Source organism: Oryctolagus cuniculus, chromosome 5, assembly GCF_964237555.1.
Source record: "Oryctolagus cuniculus chromosome 5, mOryCun1.1, whole genome shotgun sequence".
Lineage (NCBI taxonomy): Eukaryota > Metazoa > Chordata > Mammalia > Lagomorpha > Leporidae > Oryctolagus > Oryctolagus cuniculus.
The window spans coordinates 3,320,634-3,341,440 of NC_091436.1; the positions used below are offsets into that span (position 1 = coordinate 3,320,634).

The 20,807-nt window shown below is 43.3% G+C and overlaps 1 protein-coding gene across 12 annotated transcripts in view; it reads left to right on the forward strand.

Annotated features, from left to right (window-relative positions):
• PDE10A (phosphodiesterase 10A) overlaps positions 1 to 20,807 on the forward strand; it is a 631,241-nt gene that overhangs the window by 569,839 nt on the left and 40,595 nt on the right. For all 12 annotated transcript variants that reach the window (XM_070073294.1, XM_051855147.2, XM_002714982.5 and 9 more), the window contains 4 exons: positions 4,245 to 4,387; positions 5,918 to 6,001; positions 7,313 to 7,463; positions 12,114 to 12,269. In XM_070073294.1, coding sequence (XP_069929395.1) covers positions 4,245 to 4,387; positions 5,918 to 6,001; positions 7,313 to 7,463; positions 12,114 to 12,269 — 534 coding nt within the window. The remainder of the gene's footprint in view (positions 1 to 4,244; positions 4,388 to 5,917; positions 6,002 to 7,312; positions 7,464 to 12,113; positions 12,270 to 20,807) is intronic.

Genomic DNA, 20,807 nt, shown 5'->3' on the forward strand with positions numbered 1-20,807 from the left:
GTGGCCAGAAGGAGCTGTGTTAAGCCTTCATTCAAGTTGCATCCAGATATCGAAAGAAAGCAAGTCCTCTGCAAAAAGTAAGAGAATCCTAAGACTGTCCCTGTGCGAGGCACATGTGGAAGAGTACGGGAGCTGTTCCTTAAGAGCTTAGTTTTGGGGGAGACCAGAGGAACATGAGATATAGTTGCCCTGTTTTGCTGAAGCTCTAAAATGAGTTGGTGGCATTATCAGGAGCTATATGAACGAATGGAAAGACTCATGGGCTGGGGCATTTAGGAAAGCACACAGGAAAGCTTGGGTTGCCACACCCCCCAGAACAGGTGTACTTGGGAAAGACAAGAGGAGGAGAAGGGAGAAAACCCAACAAGAAGTAAGCAGGAGAAGCTGGGACGTGAAGGACACAGCAAGAATAAAGGTAGAGAGGCATAGCTGGGTGCCTGACGAGAGCTGAGGCCGGGTGGGGGGCAGAGAGAGGGAGGAAGGCGTGGATCTGCAGGGTCCTGGACACCAAAGAGCTGTAATTTGATTCTCTGGGCCATGAGACGTACAGACAGAAGCTTCAAAGCAGGGCAAGTATTCTGGAAAGAGCAATCTTTCTGAGATTGGTTTTCTTTCCAACGTGATGGACAAGGAGGATAAAGAACAGATCCATTTCTGGGAGATAATCAGAGGGCCCTCTGATTAGTCAGACCTCAAGAAATTGGAATCCTGTTCTGTATGGTCAATCGTATGCAGTATTGTCAAGGAGAAGACTAAGCCATCGCAATCTGTAATCTGATCATCAGTAACATTTGGCAAAACGCAGCAGAAAGGGATCAGAGTGAGATTGTAGAAGTCCCAAAGAGAATAACTGGCAAGATAACAGAGGCAACACTTACTAGACAAGTTGAATGGTGGAATCAGCAACAGGAGAGATGAGATCAGGGGGAACGTGGGTGTGCATTGAGAAAAAAGTGCAGGTGGACAGCAGCAGCCAACACTAGAGGAGACGGGCAATGGTAGGGAAGTGGGAAGCACAAGCCAGGAACAAACTAACTGTGGTCTTAGGGATGCTAGGGGAGCCTGCCAGCAGATCCCTCGGGTCAGAGGGAAGTGTTGAGATGGGCACACAAGCGCAGAGAATGATGCTAAGAATTAAGAATTCTTCCCCCATCTCTGTGAAGTGTGCTACCTGCCACGTGCACTTTTAAGTGAGGTGAAAAACATGACAGTTGAGTTGGCCTCTCCTTCAGACTCACTTCTTCAGCAGCACAGAATTCATATTATCCTCACCTCCCACATGCTTATTAGTTCCCGGAGATCAACTCAGACACAGCTCTCACCTGAGTCTGCAAGAAAGTGCAGGTGTTTAAAGTGTAGAACCTGATACACATGCACACCCGGAACCCAGCACAGTGAGGAAGAGCGTGTCCAGCACCTGCAGAAGTCTCTGTGGACTCCTGTGGGATCCCTCCCTTGTGACTGCCTGTCTTCAGGCAACCACACTGATCTGCCTTCTGTCACTGTAACTTACTTGGCTGTTGCTTGTACAGAATTATTTCCTCTAAAGATAATCCAATTGCCATTCTTTTTGTCTGACTCCTTTTATTCAGCATAATTATATTGAGATTCATCACTCATGTTGTGTCTATAAATAGTTGGTTCTTTTTTATTACTGAAATGTTATTCCATTGTGTGGATACCGCACAATCATTTATGTACCTGTTGATGGGCATTTGAGTGATTTCCAGCTTTTGACTGCCACCGTGAAGCTGTGGTGGGCAGTTAGCTTGTGCACAAGTCTGTGCGTGGGCAGAGACAGTCATCTACGTTGGGTAAGCACCTGCGTGGACACTGCAGGTCTGATGGTGGGGATGTGCTCAAGTGTTTAACAAACTGCCAAACTTCTCTCCAAAGTACTCTGCCTTTTATATTCCCAAAATCACCCTCTCCATTCTGGGGCCCTCAGGTTTGCCTCCTTCACATCATCCTTGTTGAAGTGTCTTCGTTGATCTTTTGCCTCTTATTTGTGGTTAGTTGTATGATGATTGAGGTTTCTGGCTCTTGTGTGTATATATATCCTAAATGCAAGTCCTTTATCAGACGTATTTCAGTTGTGGATCCTAGTCTTTGGCTTATCTCTTCATTCTCTTAGTAGCTTATTTCTAAGAACAAAAGAAATTCATTTGATATATTTTTCCTTTTTTTAAATCTTGCTCTCAGCATTGTGTTGAGTAAATATTTGCCCAACCTAAGGTCACAAAGTATTTCTCCTTCGTTTTCTTCTGGAAATATTATAGTTTTAGGTTTTATGTTAAGGTCTATATCAATTGTGAGTAAATACTAAGATATGATACGAGGTCAGGAACATTTATTGATTTATTCTTTTGTATTTGGATATTTAATTATCCTACCACAATTTGTTAAATAGATGATCCTTTTTCTACTGTTTTGCCTTTATACTCTTGTCAAAAATCAAGCAACCTCATGTGAGAGGTCTGTTTATACTCTATGTTTTGCTCCTTTGATCTATTTTGTCTCTTGCTGCCAGAATGACACTATTTTACTCTATAGTAAGTGCTGGATTCAGACAGAGTAATTCCTCTACCTCCATCCCTCATTTTTAGAGTTGTTTTGGCTGTTCTAGCCCCTTTGCATGCATTTCTGTATAAATTTTCGAATCTGTTTAGATAAGTTACAAGGATGGTTCTGAAATGTCTAACTGTGATTGTAAATTTGTTTCTTTATTTTACTTGAAGTTCTCTGATTGCTGCTTGTTTGAAATTTTCTTATTAGTTTCCTCATATTTATGATAAGTTTTCTCAATGATCCAAAGACTGCTATAATTTCAAATGACCTTCTTTGTCTGTATTAATTGTTTTTGCTCTGAAATATACCTTGTCTGCTATTAAGAATTCCAGTACCTAGTTTATGTCCTTTTACCTTATTTGTGTCTTTATATTTAAAGTAGAATGCTTTCTTATTTTTTAAAAATTTTATTTATGAGGCTAGCATTACGGTGCCACAGGTTAACTTGAGATGCTGGCATCCCATATGAATACTGTTCAAGTCCCAGCTGCTCCCACTTCCAATCCAGTTCCCTGCTGATGTGCCTGGGACAGCAGTGGAAGGTGGTCTGAGTTCCTGGCCCTGGAACCCATGTGGGAGACGTGTGGAGGTCCAGGCTCCTGGCTTCATCTTGGCCCTGCCCTGGCAGGCGTGGTCCTTTGAGAGTGAACCAGCAGGCCAAATCGCTGTCTCTCCCTTTCTCTCTGGGACTCTGCTTTTCAAAAAATAAGTAAATCTTTTTAAAAAAGTTTATTTTCACAAGAGAGAGGGAGGGAGAGGGAGAAGGAGAGAGAGAGAGAGAAGGATAGGAGGGGGGAGAGAGAGAGAGAGATGCATCTCCCACATCGTCCATCCACTCTGGTTCATTCTCCAGATATGCACACAGCCAGGCCTGTTTTTAAAGTTACTTAATTCTGAAACACGTATCGTTTTACCATGTTATCTCTGGGTGGTGACATTACTTTGTATTTCTCTTCTTTCCAGTGGTCTGCACACATTCCCAAAGTTTTAATAAAAATGCTAAAGTAAAAACATGTCTTTTATTATCAAAAAGTAAAATGTGTGTGACTAATATTAAAGAATATAAGACTTAAGTGCTTCTATGTCTGCTAAAACAAACAAACAAAAACACTTTTAATAATCATTCTTCACCTGCATGTCCAAGTAAACTTTCTTGGGAAGAATTCACCATTTCCTTCACCGCACAGCGAGTCTTGATTTAACTGTTTATTTTTTCTGTCTTTGAAGTACTGGATTTTGGGTTTTGCCAGTACCAGATTAATGCTTTCAGGTGTGTAACACAGATTTGTATATTTTAGTCAAATACACATTCGTATGTTTCATCATCCCATTAAACTCAGATATGTGTGCAGGTGTACTTTTGCAAATAACTAAACCGGTGTGACAGATAAACCTGTTCTGGAGCCAGTGGAATAGGTCCCTGTTTACACTCGTGAATCAGTTAAAAGATGCAATTAACTGGAAAAGGGGTAACTTATAGGGGATTTTAAAAAAGTACCCTGTAAGGTGACACAACACTGAAAACAGTTACGATGGGTGTCTTGCTTCTGTCTTCAAAGTCATCTGTGTACGTACCCTCTGTGAACACACACGTGGAAACCTTTGTTTCAGTGACAGAACCACGTCAGGCATTCTCTCAGCTTGCTTCCCGCTCACGTGCTCTCTCCCCTTGCCAGATGTACCACAGGATCCGTCACTCGGAGTGCATTTACCGGGTCACCATGGAGAAGCTGTCCTACCACAGCATCTGCACAGCAGAGGAGTGGCAAGGCCTCATGCGCTTCACCCTGCCCTCGCGGCTCTGCAAGGAGGTTGAGCTGTGGGTATCGCCTTGGCCGCCTTGGAACAGGTTTCTAACCTGGGTGAACTTGAAGTGACGCAGGTTCTAGGTGCACAGACGCCGTGCCTGTGCTGTATGTGTGGTTTCATGTGTTGCCATTTCCCCTCTGAAGGGATTACCTCAAAGAGCAGAATCTGAACTCCACTGTGAAATGAATTGACCTAAATGTGGGCATTTCTTACTAGTCCATTGCATGTTCTACACTGTAAAATGTTAAATACTGAAAAATGGCATTGAATATCAGATGTCTTTAAGTTCTCATTTCTGTTTAGATTTAAACTTTGCAATAAAATTGAAGAATCTAGAAATTAGTACAACTTTCACACCTTGTTTTCCAGTATTATGCTGTATGTTTAAGTCAGTACTGGTAGGACGTGTGATAATTTGTGTGTCCATTCTCAGCATACACAAACACCTTTCACTAAATAGGAAATCTGCAGAAGTGACCCAAAGCTGATGGATGCCTTAGAATTCAAAATATAGTGTCAGGATACTTTGAAAAATTTGTGGAAATGGAATTGAAAGAAAAGTTTATTTCAGTGCAAAAAAATTGAAATGAATGCATAGGAGGGGGCTTCAAAAAGTTTATGGAAAATGTGCATATCATAACACTCCATGGATTTAAAAATATTTTCCCAAAGAAATAAACTTACCTTTTAATTCCATTTCTAAACAAGCTTTTGTACAAGTACCCTCCAATATACTTCACTGTTTATAACAGTTGAGTGTTGGTAACTAAATTAGCACATGAAAAATAGGTAAAAATTTTAGATGTTTATGAAGTTTTTTTTTTTTTTTGACAGGCAGGGTGGACAGTGAGAGAGAGAGACAGAGAGAAAGGTCTTCCTTTGCCGTTGGTTCATCCTCCAATGGCCGCCGCGGCCGGTGCACCGCGCTGATCCAAAGCCAGGAGCCAGGTGCTTCTCCTGGTCTCCCATGGGGTGCAGGGCCCAAGCACTTGGGCCATCCTCCACTGCGCTCCCTGGCCACAGCAGAGAGCTGGCCTGGAAGAGGGGCAACCAGGACAGAATCCGGCGCCCCGACCAAGACTAGAACCTGGTGTGCCGGTGCCACAAGGCGGAGGATTAGCCTAGTGAGCCACGGCGCTGGCTATGAAGTTTTCATCTTGGTTTAATAGTAGGAGATAGAACCATTTCAACTCTAAAATAATTCATTGATGAGGCTTTTCCCATCTTATCTATGGGTTATGTAATACATGGGTAACATTCATAGTAACATTTTGTACATATTTATTGTAAAAATCCTGATTTTACGTGTTATTTAACAAAAACTAATCAATGGCTTATAAATCAGACCCAGTTCTACAGGGAATATATGAAATTTCCTGCTGGAAGTCTTAGTACAGGAGAGATGGGACCAAGAAGGCAGACCGGGGATGGCTGAGCTTCCTCTTTTAGTGTCTTTATAAACAAAAGTTGAATGCTTTTTCTTTACTCTGTATGTTTGTACTAAGTATATTTACTAACAAACTGCCTTTCTTTATTTCAGGTTCCACTTTGACATTGGTCCTTTTGAGAACATGTGGCCTGGAATTTTTGTCTATATGATCCATCGGTCCTGTGGGACATCCTGGTAGGAATGAGCAAAACACTTCTGTCTTCTCCTGTTGAGCAGTACAGCCTCCTCCCTTGCACCTGGATGCCTCACCACCTCTTTGCTTCTAATTATCTTAGAATTTGGCATGTATGATTTTTTTCTAATTATTTAATTAAAAAAGGACTCTGGTTGTTAGACAAAGCTTCAGCCTACTCAGAGTCCCCATGGAGACTCCTGGGTTCTCTGGCAGTGTGCTTGGCACGTAGTTAAACAAGCACACATCAGAGAGGCTGTTGTAGAAATAGGTATGCAGACTGCTTTGTGCTGGGAACCTGAGAGTGGCAGGGGCACCACTGAAAAGAATTATACCCCTAAAAAGTATCTTCAGAATACCATGTGTGGCCATGGCCTTGGCTTTCAATTACAGTATGTATCTGTTAGACTGGAGTAGTAGAACGAAGTCTCCTAATTCAAACCATGGTGCTTTCTCGGTAATCATGGCACCATCTCACTGCAGATCTTCACCACCCACCGTGGCCTGCACTCACTGCACTTCCTGCCTTCTTGTTTGATCTGTAGCCTTAAAGGTACAAACTTAAAATTCAAGGAATGATTTTTCTGTGCATTTTTCTTACTCATTTAGGCTTTCAGTACCTTTTAGGACGGCTTAGTTTGTCTAGGACTAAACTGTCCCGTTTGGATTCTGTGTGTTCTCTGTCACTTCTCTTGGATCCTGTGTGGTGTCTCTGACTTCTGTCTGTGACATTGACATTAGAAGAGGATGCACACAGGATAAATCACTTCAGTCATTTCTTCAACACCAGCTAGGAAATTGACCAATTGGCTCTTCACTGCTGTACCTTATACCATAGGACACTGAAGAGTTTCAATTTGGATTCACTTTGAAGGAATAATCACTTATGTAGAAAAGAATCATGGTAGAGATATTTGCAGTCTGTGAATCTAGATATGCTTTTTGGGCATACTAAATGCACACAGTACTCTTGGGCAGCGTGATACTCTGTTGGCCTTTGTGCATTTTCGAGTGTAGACAATGCTTGCACAACTTCATGAGGATTAATGATGGGTGACTGCGTGCTGACTCTGTTTTTACCTGGTACGACAGTTAACCTATCAGAACAGAAACTGTAGAACAGTCTTCTTTCTGGCTGGAGAACTAGAAGGGAAACTAGCGGTGAGTTTCCAGTGCTCACGGATCCCGTCCTGTGGCGATTTCTCCTGCGAGGCTGGCAGGGTACAGACAGGCATGTACCTGACCTAGGGGGCGCTCGTCGCCTGCAGTGATCCTCTGCTGGCTTCAGTCACAGCAGTTTCTTTTCCCCCCAGCTTTGAGCTTGAAAAGCTGTGCCGTTTTATCATGTCTGTGAAGAAGAACTACCGGCGCGTTCCTTACCACAACTGGAAGCACGCGGTGACCGTGGCACACTGCATGTATGCCATACTGCAGAACAGCTACGGGCTGTTCACAGACCTGGAGGTGGGTGTGCACTCGCTTTTTTTCCCTCTTTCACATAATCTAAGAGGGTTTAGTGCTCTATCTAGAGCACATTTTATGACACAGATTTGTGGTCTATTCTATCAGGATGAATTTGGGTCCATAAATGAATAGAAACATAATGTTTAGATTCCTGTACCCAAGCATTTAGCATATCTTTTGTGTAAGAAAGGTAGATAAACAAGCTTCGACTTCACCGAAGTATTCCCTCAAGGGATATAAAGTTTTGTAGTTTTCTTCCTGATTAAAGTTTTGAGTGCTCTGCAGAGATGTGAACAGAGTGCACTTTTCTTCTTGTCCAGTTAGTCCTGGATGACCCTACTGATTGGACAGCTGAGAGCACTAAATCAAATGGGGATGTGAAAGGTCTGTTGTCTCCTCCAGCAGCAGGAAATGGGCTCTGAGATGCTCCACTGATTCGCTTGACTTTGGGTACCCAGAGTTGATGACATAACCAAAGCTGTCAACAACCCACAATCTAGCTCCTTGGAGACTGCATTGCCCGTTCACTTCCCATAGCCCAGTCCCTTTGCACAAAAGCCCATCCAAGTGATGAGTGATAAGGCACTGCTTGGCCACAAATGATGCTCATTCCACATCTGCAAATCCTGACCTCTGCCCACACTGGTACCGGTGGAGCTTCCTCCCTGGGTGGCATGCTCGCTCTCTCTCTCTCTCTCTCTCTCTCTCTGTAAAGCTGGTATCACACTCCAGCTGATATCCAATGTACAGTGGCCAGAAGTCAGTTGTGCTTCTCTCAAGGCCACATTCAAATGGAACCGAGTTCCTGAGATCAGCTTACCCCTCTTCTATCTGTCAGAGCAAATTCATAGTCTAAGCAGTGAACTTGGAAGTTGCTTCAGAACCAAGAATAAGACACCATTTTAATCTGTAAGGAGTCAAAAATTTATGGTTTTTTTTGGTCAGAATTTTGTTGTTGTTGTTTAAAATAATATTTAGTTGATGTGGTGTTTAACCTAGTGAAAATTTATTATTTATCACCCCCAAAAAATGATTTGGATGAAATCTGTTTTGTTTTGCTGTATACATTTGATTAAACAATTTTATATTTAATTAAACCCTGTATGTCTGAAAGTTTTGACATTTTCTCCATTCATTTCCTTTGAAAAAGTGATCTAATTGTCTCTCTTTTTGCCAAAGGATAGCCTGTCAGTTTAGGAACTATCAAAATTATACTAACAAATAACGTTGAAATATGTATATAAAAAGAAAAATTCAAAGATATATAAGAAAAACTTTGTTAATGTTTAGTGACTCTCATTTAAGTTCCTCATTCATTTGGGAAGTATGTCATTACATATTCCAAAAGCCTCAAGTCTTTTTGGATAAAAATAATCTCAAAATTATATATTTAAATTTTTAAAGTACAGAGTATAAAGAGTCATCAACTTAATCTCTAATAAAGCTATATTAGACTTTTGTCAGTTAATTATTTTTAGGGGAAATATAACAAAGGTAATTCTTTACAAATTATTTTCACTCAGGGCTGGCGCCTTGGCTCACTTGGTTAATCCTCCGCCTGTGGTGTTGGCATCCCATATGGGTGCTGCAGTCTAGTCAGGGTTACTCCTCATCCAGTCCAGCTCTCTGCTGTGGCCCGGGAAGGCAGTGGAGGATGGCCCAAGTGCTTGGCCCTGCACCCGCATGGGAGACCAGGAGGAAGCACCTGGCTTCGGATCGGCATAGCTCCAGCAGTAGCGGCCATTTTGGGGGGTGAACCAACAGAAGGAAGACTTTTCTCTCTGTCTCTCTCTCTCACTGTCTAACTCTAGCTGTCAAATAAAAAAAAATAAAAAATAAAAAATAAATTTTTTAAATAAAAAAATATTTTCACTTGCATGACTCTGGCATAATTTTACCAAGACTATGGAAAGTAATTTCATTAAAATTGGGTTAAAATTGGAAAGATGAGAATAATAGATTTTACTCATGGTGCAGTGTTTGTTTCTGTTTTTGCTTAATTGAAAGGCAGAATGATAGAAAGAGATCTTCCATCTGCTGGGTCGCTCCCCAGATGCACATGGGAAAGCAGCAGATAATGGCTGGTGTGCGCTGGTCCCTGCTACCAAGCAGGAGACCCAGGTGCTCCTGGTATTGGCCTGGCCCCCCCTTGGCTGTTGGGGGCATTCGGGGAGTAAACCAGAGAGCGGAAGATTTTGCTGTCTCCCTTTGTCTCCATCACACTGCCTTTCAAATCAGTCAATAAATCAATCTTTTTAAAAATGTTGCGCTTGTGCGAGCTTCCTGGGCACTGCCCTTCCCACATGGCAGCATTCCCACTTGGCAGCATCTGCCCTTGGCGGGCTCTGCCTTGAGCACTCGCAAACACCAAGTTCCACCCTCCTCTCCAGGGCAGACCCTGCATGGTGTCATGTCTGTCCCCTCCCACCTCTCAGAGAATGCTCCCTAGCCATCCAGTCCCGTTTTTCTGCCTCTGCCATGTTTTCCTTGTCTGCTGGCTCTTTCTCATCTGCACACAAACATGCAGTTATTACTTCCAGAGTGCAGTACTCTCTCCATCTGCTTCTCTGCTCAGCTGCTGCCCGATTTCCTGCACCTTCTTTGCTGCAAACCCCATACATAAGCTGCTGTACTGTCTCCAAAGTCTCTCCTCTCTCTCTTTCTGAAGCCAACTCTGATCAGGCCCTGACCCCAGAGTCACAGAAAACACGCAGGTCCAGGCCACCAGTGACTGGCACCTTAGGAGAACAGTCAGTTCTGTTCCTCCTTAGCTGGCGTCTTCACCTGACTCCAGGACAACCAAGGATCTTGCTTCTTTTCCTCTGTTCATATTGGCTGCTCCTCTCTGGCTTGGTTTAGTTTGCTGATTCTATATCTTACTCAGGCTTCTTAGAGTTGCGGTACTTGAGGCTTCAAACCCTGGCCATCCGCTGTCCTCAAACTATAACCTTCTTGAGGTCAGCTTGTACCTGAGCTTTCAATGGCATTTGTACACCGGCAGTTTCATTTTTGCAGCCAATAGCTCAAAACCACTTTCCATGTACCAGATGTCTCACCTCAATTCAGACCCAAACTCCTGCCCTCTCTCCTGAAACCTGTCCCACCTACAGCTGTCTCGCATCACGGGACAGCAGGCATGGCAGTTTCTAAGGGCATAGACCAAGTCCTACTTCGCACCTGCCTTCCCTGCCTTTCTTTTCACACCCAGATGTCAGAAAATCCCATTGACTCTGCCTGCAGAATGCATGCGGACTTTAATTCCATCGTGTAAGCGTCCTTGTTGTCCTGCTCTAAAATTCTGCTGCATTTTGCCTCAGTTCCTGTGCAAGCCTTGGCTCTTGTCTCTCTCACCCTCCCAGAGTCTCATCTCGATACAGGTGCCAGAATGAGTTTCTGTTTGTTTGTTTCAAAGATTTTATTTATTTGAGAGGCAGAGCTACAGAGAAAAAGAGAGAGAGAGAGAGAGAAAAAAAAGAGAGAGAGAAATCTTGCATCCACTGGTTCACTCTCCAAATGGCTGCAATGGCCAGAGCTGGGCCAATCCGAAGCCAGGAAACAGGAGCTTCTTCTAGGTCAGGGCCCAAGCACTTGGGCCATCTTTTGCTGCTTTTTCCTGGCCATTAGCAGAGAGCTGGGTCAGAAGTAGAGCAGCTGGGACATGAACTGGTGCCCGTATGGGATGCTGGTGCTACAGGTGGTTGCTTAACCTACTACAACACAGTGCCAGCGTTGCCAGAATGAGCTTTTAAAATGTGCATTAGGTGATGACTGCTCTGTGGGAACCCTTGTGAGAGTTCTCTTGACCACCCAGAATGAGAGGGCCTTAGGACAGCCTCCTCCCTGAGCCTCTGCTCAGGCCATGCTCCCTCAAAGGGTGAAGTCTGCTCCCCTGCGCGTGTGCCCCTCTCCCGGGAGCCCTCCTGCTTCCCCCCGCCCATTCATGTCTTTGCTCATATCTGACCTTTTTTCATGAGCTAGAGCCTGTCTGCTGTGTCTAATAGTAAGCCTGCTTCCCTCGCACCCCCTTACCTTGCTCTGTTCCTTAGATGCACCTGTGAAATGCACCATTTTTACAGGCTGTGCGATTTACTTATTTAAAATAGCAGTTACATTGTCAGAATTTTTTTTTTTTGACAGGCAGAGTGGACAGTGAGAGAAAGAGAGACAGAGAGAAAGGTTTTCCTTTGCTGTTGGTTCACCCTTCAGCCGCGGCCGGCACACCGCGCTGATCTGATGGCAGGAGCCAGGTGCTTCTCCTGGTCTCCCATGGGGTGCAGGGCCCAAGCACTTGGGCCATCCTCCACTGCACTCCCTGGCCACAGCAGAGAGCTGGCCTGGAAGAGGGGCAACCGGGAAAGAATCCGGCGCCCCGACCGGGACTAGAACCCGGTGTGCCAGCACCGCAAGGTGGAGGATTAGCCTAGTGAGCCGTGGCGCAGGCCTACATTGTCAGAATTTAGCATTGAGTTGATTTTTGGATGAGGAACTGAAACTGATTATGAAGGAGATACATTATCTGCAGTTTTGCAGATTCCTAAGGTTGCTGGCTTTTTTAAACGGTCGAAATAATATGCTATGGCTGTGAGCTGCGCGTCGCCTCGTGGCCTGTGTCTTTATTTGAACATCTCTATGTTGTATTATTCTTTTAAGCGCAAAGGACTGCTGATTGCGTGCCTGTGTCATGACCTGGACCACCGGGGCTTCAGTAACAGCTACCTGCAGAAGTTTGACCACCCCCTGGCGGCACTGTACTCCACCTCCACGATGGAGCAGCACCACTTCTCCCAGACGGTGTCCATCCTCCAGGTGAGACGCCGTGCCCCTGCCTTGTCAGAGCCCACCAGGGCGCTGTGCTGCTTTGTCAGGGAAAGAGGGGTGCTCTGATGACTTAAAAAACAATGGCTACATTTTCTCGTAGAGCCTGTGTTCAGAGTCACATTTAAGTAATTGTATTTTCAGATAAAATCTTTCATCAAAAATATTTATAGAGATTTTGCATATACAAGTATGCACGTTTGCTTTGTAGGTATTGTATCAGTTGGTCCACAACACTATCAAGAATAATAACATCAATCTTCAAGAATGAGCAAAGTGTATTCCAGATGGTTTATTTCTATGGATTGTCATATTTTTGAACTAGAGTATATGGACAGTAAATCTTAAAAGCTGAGTAAATTTGAGATTTCAAGTGTCTGGAAGTCCTCTTTTGCTTCTGTGTGTTTTGTTTTTCATTTGCTGCTTTTAAGAGACCACCTTGTGATAACCTAGATGTTGGCAGATAAGGTACATGCGCTGCTGCTTTCATAAACCTTGCTCTTCAAACCCACTTTAATAAGGTAGCTGTTAGGTCTTGAGTGGATTCCTGTCAGAGACCATTTTAAAAATATGATCTGTGTTTGCCTCAGTAGTGGACCCTACCACTTCCTCTCAATGTCAGCACCTCGAAGTAGGAAGGGAGTCCTCCCTAGGTCTCTGGACGTGTCCAGGAAAAGGGTCTTGAGTTTCCAGGGTTGCACAGCAGAACCCTGGCGGCAAGCTCTTGCAGCCACCACGACTCTCGCAGCAGCTGACAAGCAAGTTGTGAGACAGAGGCTCTTGCCCCTGGAACTTTGCCATTCTTGTATAGGCCAAGTGCCCCTCTGAGCACCTAGGACTTGTATGTTTAGCCTCCCCTTCAGCTTCCCAGTGACTTCTCCTAGTGCCTCGCACTTGAGCCTGCCTGTCCACGTGATGGGGAGTACTGCATGCTCCACAGCGGAGCTTACCTGCTTACCTGTCAGCCCTGAGCAAGTGAGCCATCGCTTACTCAAGGGCAGGTGCTGTTCTAATCACCTGCTGGGCAAAAGTGAGAGGTATTTTAGATAGGGAGCGATTTTACTCACTGGAACGCCATGTCCAGGGGGTCACTGAACATTGCCCTTCCCATGGCACATTCTGTCCCTGAAAGCAATGTGTAGCCATCATTCCTGATGTTTACTTTTATCCAGTACTTTCTTTTCTAAATCAGGTATGCATGGATGGATAGATAGATAGACATATGCACACATATGTGGATACATGCAAGCATACATGGAAATTTAAGTAGGATAAAATATGTGAAATATGATTTGTGTAAATAGGTGAACTCTATAGAACTTATGACAGTTTATTTCTCCTTGGAATTCACTCATCATTTGAAGCTATCTGTATCAGAAAGAGAAATGCCAGAGTAACACTGGGATGCTTTCATTTAAAGATAATTTGACTCACTGAATTAGCATCCCATGTCCTAGCTGCATTCATACATTTGATGATGACATTCATGGCAATTTAAATTACAAATTAATTGTAATAGCTTTTGTAAAGTTTCCTTAAAAAGTCTATTTTAAATATAACAGAATAAGTTTTGAAGTAGGCCAGAATTGCTAAGTCTGTTACCACGGAGTAGATTAAAAAAAAAAGAAACAACGTAATAGAGCAGATATTACAAAGCGGTAGGTCCACTGGAGCCCTAGGAAGTTGCTGCCATCAAAAATGGAGGCGCAGGTCAGTCTGTGTCCATATAGCAATCTCTCAGTGATGTGGGGATAGCAGAGTATACATCAGAACGATCCTAAAATAATCAGATCATTGTGCAGGGACTCAGGGCTGTGAGTTAAGTTCAGATAAGCAGATCGCTGGCAGTTTTGGAGAATGGCTAGGATCCAGGTATTATAGAGGTGTTTCTGTCTGGTGAAGAGAGGTAAGGACAGCCTTGTTCTGAGCAGTGGGCTGGGGGGACCAAGCACCGCTGCCGACTCAGGTGGAAGCACCATGGGTTTCAGAACAAATGCATCCACGGGGATGCTCAGACACCTGTGTGTAAGCCCTGCCAAGGAGAGGCAGAGAGATCTGGGGACCGCAGTGGACAGCCCATTCTAGAGGACAGCAGGATTCAGAGAAGTGCTCCTTCTTCTGAAAATGGCTGTATCCTTGGCTGGTTTTGCTTGAATGTGCAACACGTTGCAGAGTGTTTATTCTCAGACTCTCCCAAGTATCCCTTGACATTCAGTTCAGCAGTCCAATAGTTGGGCACGTTTGTCTGCCAGAAGCTGTTTCAGGAACCGGGGATATCGTAATAAACAAAGCAGGCACCAATCCCTGCCCTTCTGGGGCTCTAATCCTGAGAGAGGAGGTCCTTGTCCCTGGCGTTCTGCTGTCTCATGGTCTACCTTGTCCACCCATGGTTCTGGCACCAGTAAACTGAGGGTTCTCAAACCACTGGACTCAACACTGGTGCTCAGTAAGACTTGTATTTTGAGCCACGTGAACTCAGCATGTTCTATGGCCAAAAGCATGCTGCTCATCTTTCCCTAGATACCTTCTCTATTTTGTGTCTACTGTGGTAGGGACCTTGTCATCCAGCCATCCAGGGTGGTGACCGTAGAGTCATTGTCTTCTGTCCCTTTGCCTTCAACCACTCATCCTGTCACCAGTCCTGCCAATTTTGTTTTGTGAAAAGGCCTTTCCACGCTTGACCAGTTCAGGTGATATCTTTGGGTAGCAGTCACTAAAACAAGGCAGAACACTCTGAAGTTTGCTTATACTCAAAGTACTTCTCCAGTGCTATCCCGATCTTTGCAGATACTTTATCTGCATGATTACACAGATGATGGTGGGTCTGGAACCATGAGCCAGATAGAAGATAAGCAACTCAGCATCTATGTGTGGAGATATTCCGGTCAGGCATTGTCTGTGTTGAGCACACATCATGGTTCTGCTGATGTGGGTGCCCAGCTTCACCATGGCTGCCGCTGATACATCTCCTGGGAAATGTGGGTGATCAGACTTCTTTTGGCCAACACAGGGACAGACGCAAGCAGGAGGCAACAAGCAGTGTCTAAGGAGACCTGTTTTTGAAGCTGACCTCCAGCATACCACACATAGACACAAAGAGACGCCTACTACAGAAAACCTGGAAGTGTATAGCTGAGCCTAGCTCACCTTGACGGTGGTCACTGTGAGAGGGCAGCAGTCGGAAGACCTGTGTGGAGTGGGCCATGCACAAGGTGAAGTCATGAGTAAGATCAGGACAAGAGTGGCTAGGAGAGGATAAACCTGCATTCTTATCTTTTGCTGGGCTTCCTGTTACCTCCTCCTACTGAGAAACAGGAGACTGCTTTGCTGGTGATAGGGGCCATTGCTGTGTGGAGGCCATGGTGGACATTCGGAAAACTCCCACTGGAGGTGGTGCCCAGTGCCAAACCGGGCCCTGTGCCCACTAGAGCTTTCCAAATTCTGTGAAGCTCTTCCCCCACACAGTCTTCATCATACCGCATCTGTGGGTCTGTGAAGGTAGAACCTACCTGTAAGAGAATTGCGAGGGGGAGAGCAATGTAGTCAGAGTTGGAGACCAGAAACTGATGAGTCGCTGTTGGGGACAGTGAGTAGATACAGCCTGTTGGATAAAGGGTCCTTGGCTGAGCAGTGGGGAGTGGAAAGACAGCGCGGACAGTGGCATCCACGGCAGCAGGTAAGCTTCATTTTCCAACCCAAAACATAGCCACATAGTTTTAGTAATTATGATAGTACCATTATTGTTAGAATACTGTATCAATTCATTCTTTTTCCTAATGAAATGTTAATGATTGTTTTAAACATTGAAGCCATACTTTTTCTATATTTTGCCTCTTGAGAATACCCATCTTCAGTACTAAATAGTCAAAATTTTATAAAACAGACTGCTTAGGATTGATTATTCTCATTATTATAAATGTTCTTAATATACTGTTAATCTGGAATTATCTGGTTTTTCTTAAAATACGTGATGAGAGTTCAGAAAGTTATCTTTACAGCAAACACTTGTGACATCATGTTTTTTTCATTACTTATTTTGCAGTACATTTTTTCTGAGTCAACAGCAGAGTTCTTTCAATTCATCTTAACCAGGTAGAATTTACTGTTGTCTGCTGCAGTCATAGAACATGGGTGCTCTTTTATTCCTCCCTACCTTTAGTATCATCTAAAATGTGGTGGTGGGCTGACCTGACGCCGTCCTTCCTGCAGAAGTGTTCTGAATAGACGTGCCTTTGGCAGTCAGGTTCACGTCTGCAGAGTCTGGTTTGTTGGTTTGTTCAGTCGTCCTTCACTCTCTCACACAACTCTACCTGGAGAAGTGACACTGGTATGTTATTAGTAGCATCACATTTTATCAGGTATCAGGTGCATACTGTGAACCCCAAACTGAAGTATTTTTACATTTCATTTTTTAATAGTATCCTTAGGAGATTGCTAGTATTCATCTACTTTTTACAATAAGAGGAATATGTATGGGACAGATTAATTAGCTTATCCATTTCTCACATAGTAAGTGGTGGGACAAGATTTAAAATTAAAATAGTCTGATTCCAAAACCTGTGTTCTTAGTTACAATTCTGTAATGCTGTTGAATGTGGTTTGATGCACTAGATGCTTTCCCAGGCCATAGCAGAGAGCTGGATCGGAAGTGGAGCAGCCAGGACTCGAGCCCCCGCCCATATGGGACGCCAGCACTGCAGGCGACGACTTTACCTGCTACACCACAGCGCCGGCCCCAGTGTATGTCTTTTAGAGGCACTGTGAGTGTTCAGTGTGACTAGTTGCATCATTGACTTGTTTCTTCCCTGAGCCCCTGAATAATTCAAAATATACCATGGCTTCCTAGCATAGGAATTTCCTACTCATTTGGGGCAGGATTGCTAGGCACGCAGGTATGCAAATCTGAACTTCAAGGTCCTTCTGTAAGAATTTCTTTTATATGGAGCTTAGCAGCAGAGGGCTTTGGGGAAATTATGATTGACGGTATTTTTTAAAAACTTTCTAAGGAAAGGATCAGTCTCCCTGCCTTGGTTCTTGCCTGTACCTCCAGTTCATGTAGAGCAATGGTTCTACAACAGAACCCTTGTCGTATCACCACCACCTCACTTAAAATCATCAAGGGCTCCTTATTACTTTCAAGATAATCAGTTCCCGACTGAGGCCTTCTTATAGCTCTTTGTAATCTTTACAATTTTCCTATTGTGCGTACTTCATTTCTGTGGAATTCTCGGCTGTAATCTCTGTGGTCTCAGCTATCCCATTTCTCTTGCTGCTCCTTCTGCATAGACTGCTCCTCTGACTTCTGAGGCCCTTCAGAATCAACCAGCAAAACCTCCCTCCTGTGTTCTTCCATAGTTTATTATTTTACTCAATCACAAAAGCCATTCCACTCAGTTTTTATATGATATTACTTTTTCAAAACTTTTATTTAAGTTATACAAGTTTCATGTATTTCATATTACAGTTAGCAACACGATTTCACTTCTCCCCCAACCTCCCTCCCACCCACACTCCAACCCTTCCTCCTCCTCCTCCCTCATGAATTCCCACTCTTAACTTTTTACAAAGATCTGTCTTCAGTTTACTTAATGATCGTATAGTTAACCCTACACTAAGTAAAAGAATTCAACAAATAGTGTTAAGAGAAAAAAATAATCACTGTTCCTCAACAGAAGAGACAAGACCTATAAACAATCATCAAGTCTCCAAATGTCTATTTCACTCCAATTCATTACATTTCAGGTACTCTATTAGTTACCTCGAATCAGGGAAAACATAAGATCTGTTTTTAGGGACTGGCTTATTTCACTAAGTATAATGGTTTCCATTTGCATCCATATTGTTGCAAAAGACAGGATGTTTTTATAGCTGAGTAGTATTCCATAGTGTATATATACCATAATTTTTCATCCAGTCAGCAGCTGATAGACATCTGGATTGATTCCATATCTTACCTGTTGTGAATTGTGCTGCAGTGAACATAGGGATGCAGATATCTATTTCATATACTGATTTTTTTTTGGTTTGGGTAAATTCCCAGGAGTGGGATGGCTGGGTCATATGGCAGATCCAATTTGAGATTTCTGAGGTATTTCCATATTCTCTTCCACAGTGGTTGCACCAGCTTGCATTCCAACCAACAGTGGACCAGGGCACCTTTTTCCCATATCCTCGCTAGCATTTGTCATTTGTTGATTTTTGTATGAGAGCCATTCTGACTGCAGTGAGGTGAAACCTCACTGTGGTTTTCATTTGTGTTTCCCTGATGGCTATGATTCTGAGCATTTTTTTCAAGTGTCTGTTGGCCATTTGGTTTCCTCTCTTGAAAAATGCCTGTTCAAATCTTTTTGCTTATTTCTTAACCAGAATGTTTTGTTGTTGTTGAATTTCTTAAGGTCTTTATAGATTCTGGATGTTAACCCTTTACCAGTTGTGTAATTTGCAGAATGTTTTCTCCCGTTACATCAGTTTCCTCTTCACTTTGCTGAATGTTTCTTTTGCAGTGCAGAAGCTTCTCAGCTTGGTGTAATCCCATTTGTCAATTGTGGTTTGACTGCCTGTGCTCCTGAGGTCTTTTCCAATAAGTTTTTGCCTGTGCCAATGTTTTGCAGAGTTTCCTCAATGTTCTCTAGTAATTTGATAGTATTGGGTCATGGATTTAGGTCTTTGATCCGTTTTGAGTAGGTTTATGTATAAGGTGTAAGGGAAGGATCTAGTTTCATACCTCTGCATGTGGACATCCAGTTTCCCCAGCACCAAACTGTCCTTGTTCAAGGGATTGACTTTAGCCCCATTGTCAAAGATAAGTTGATTGTAGATGTGTGGGTGGATTGCTGGAGTCTCTGTTGTTTTTTGTTGGTCTACACATCTGTTTCCATGCCAGTACCAGGCATTTTGATTATAACTGCCCTGTGGTATGTCTTAAAATCAGGTATCCTTGTTGGCCTTCCTGCTTTGTTTTTGTTGCATAAGGTTGCTTTTAGCTATTTGGAGTCTTGTGTTTCCATATGAATTTTAGCATCATTTAAAGAACTAAGTCCAATTCTCAAGTTACTCAAAACAGTTGAAAGAGGGTACCCTCCCAAATTCCTTTTATGAAGCCTGCATCACCTTAATGCCTAACCCAGAAAAAGATACAACAGAAAATGAAAACTACAGACCAATTTCCCTGATGAAATAGATGCAAAAATCCTGAACAAAATATTAACTAAGCAAATCCAAAAACACATCAGAAATATAGTTCACCCTATCTCTTCCACTAAACTGTGAACTCCTTAAAAATGAACTTATGGGTGGCTGTGTGGCATGGTAGTTAGGACACTGCTTGGGATGCCCTCATTGCACATTAGAGTGCCTGGGTTTGAATCCTGGTTCTGCATCCAATTCCAACTTCCTGTTGAGGCACAACACGGAAGGCAGCAGGTCGTGGCTCAACGGGTTGGGTCCCTAAACCATGTGGGAGGCCTGGATTCAGTGCCAGCTCCTGTTGTGGCCTGTTTCATCCAGGCTGCTGTGTTTTGGGGGAAGTAAATCAGAGGATGGCAGACCTCTGTCTTTCTTTGCCTTTCAAATAAATTTATATTTACTTCTGACTTTAGATTTACTCAGTGCTAAACTAATGCATTTATACAAAGCAGAACACATGAGCTAGGTACCTGCTGAACAGATGAAGATAGCGTGGTGTGTTGTAAAGCGAGAGCATGCTGTGGTAAGAAAGTTGCAGTTCCCAGATGTTCCTGCAGTGGACAGGATGTGAAGACCCACAGAGGCGTCATATTTAAGGGCTGGAAGTAGCCTTAAAGATAGCTGGTCAGTGAGCCTCGCATGAGAGCCAGGTCAGGACCAGAGCCAGTCCCTCCATGGTACACATGATGGCGGGTCTCATAAGCTCTCAGCTGCTTAGAGTATCAACAAACAGAGCCACTCACATGTTTTAATAGAGATAAAAGTTGTATGCCATTCAGTTATAGAACCATTATAGAAACATTCTCAGTGTAAAACCTCTGTTGTCTCATGCTTGATTTATGCAAAGTTGGATCAACTTGAATTAACTTAGAATAGTTAATTCTGGAATAGAACCTGTACTAGACTGATCTATATGATGCTTATTAAAATATCATATGACTTTGTGGGGTGTAGCACGTCTTTACTTATGTGAAGTTGGAGCCTTAAGGAAGGACTAAAGCTGTTTGCTTGTCTGGGGTGCTTGGTTGCTATTCTCCCTTCCTGATTTTCTTTTGTTTCGGTAGGAGCAAAGTGCTAGATTTCCTTAAAAAGGATGGGGCACTTGTTATTTGTTGATTTATTCATTCATTTCTTTTACTCTTGCACAGTATAAAGGAGGCAGTACAAGGGTCCTGGTGACAGCTTTTCATTATAAAGGCTCTCTACTGATATTTTTATTTTTCAGCTACTTTCCTTTAATTTTGAAAAGCAATAAAAGAAGTAATGAATCTGAAATTGCTGGCAGGATATACAGATTCTTTAAAATGGATCTTAGTTTGTTGTGAATCAGGAAGACGTTGAAAA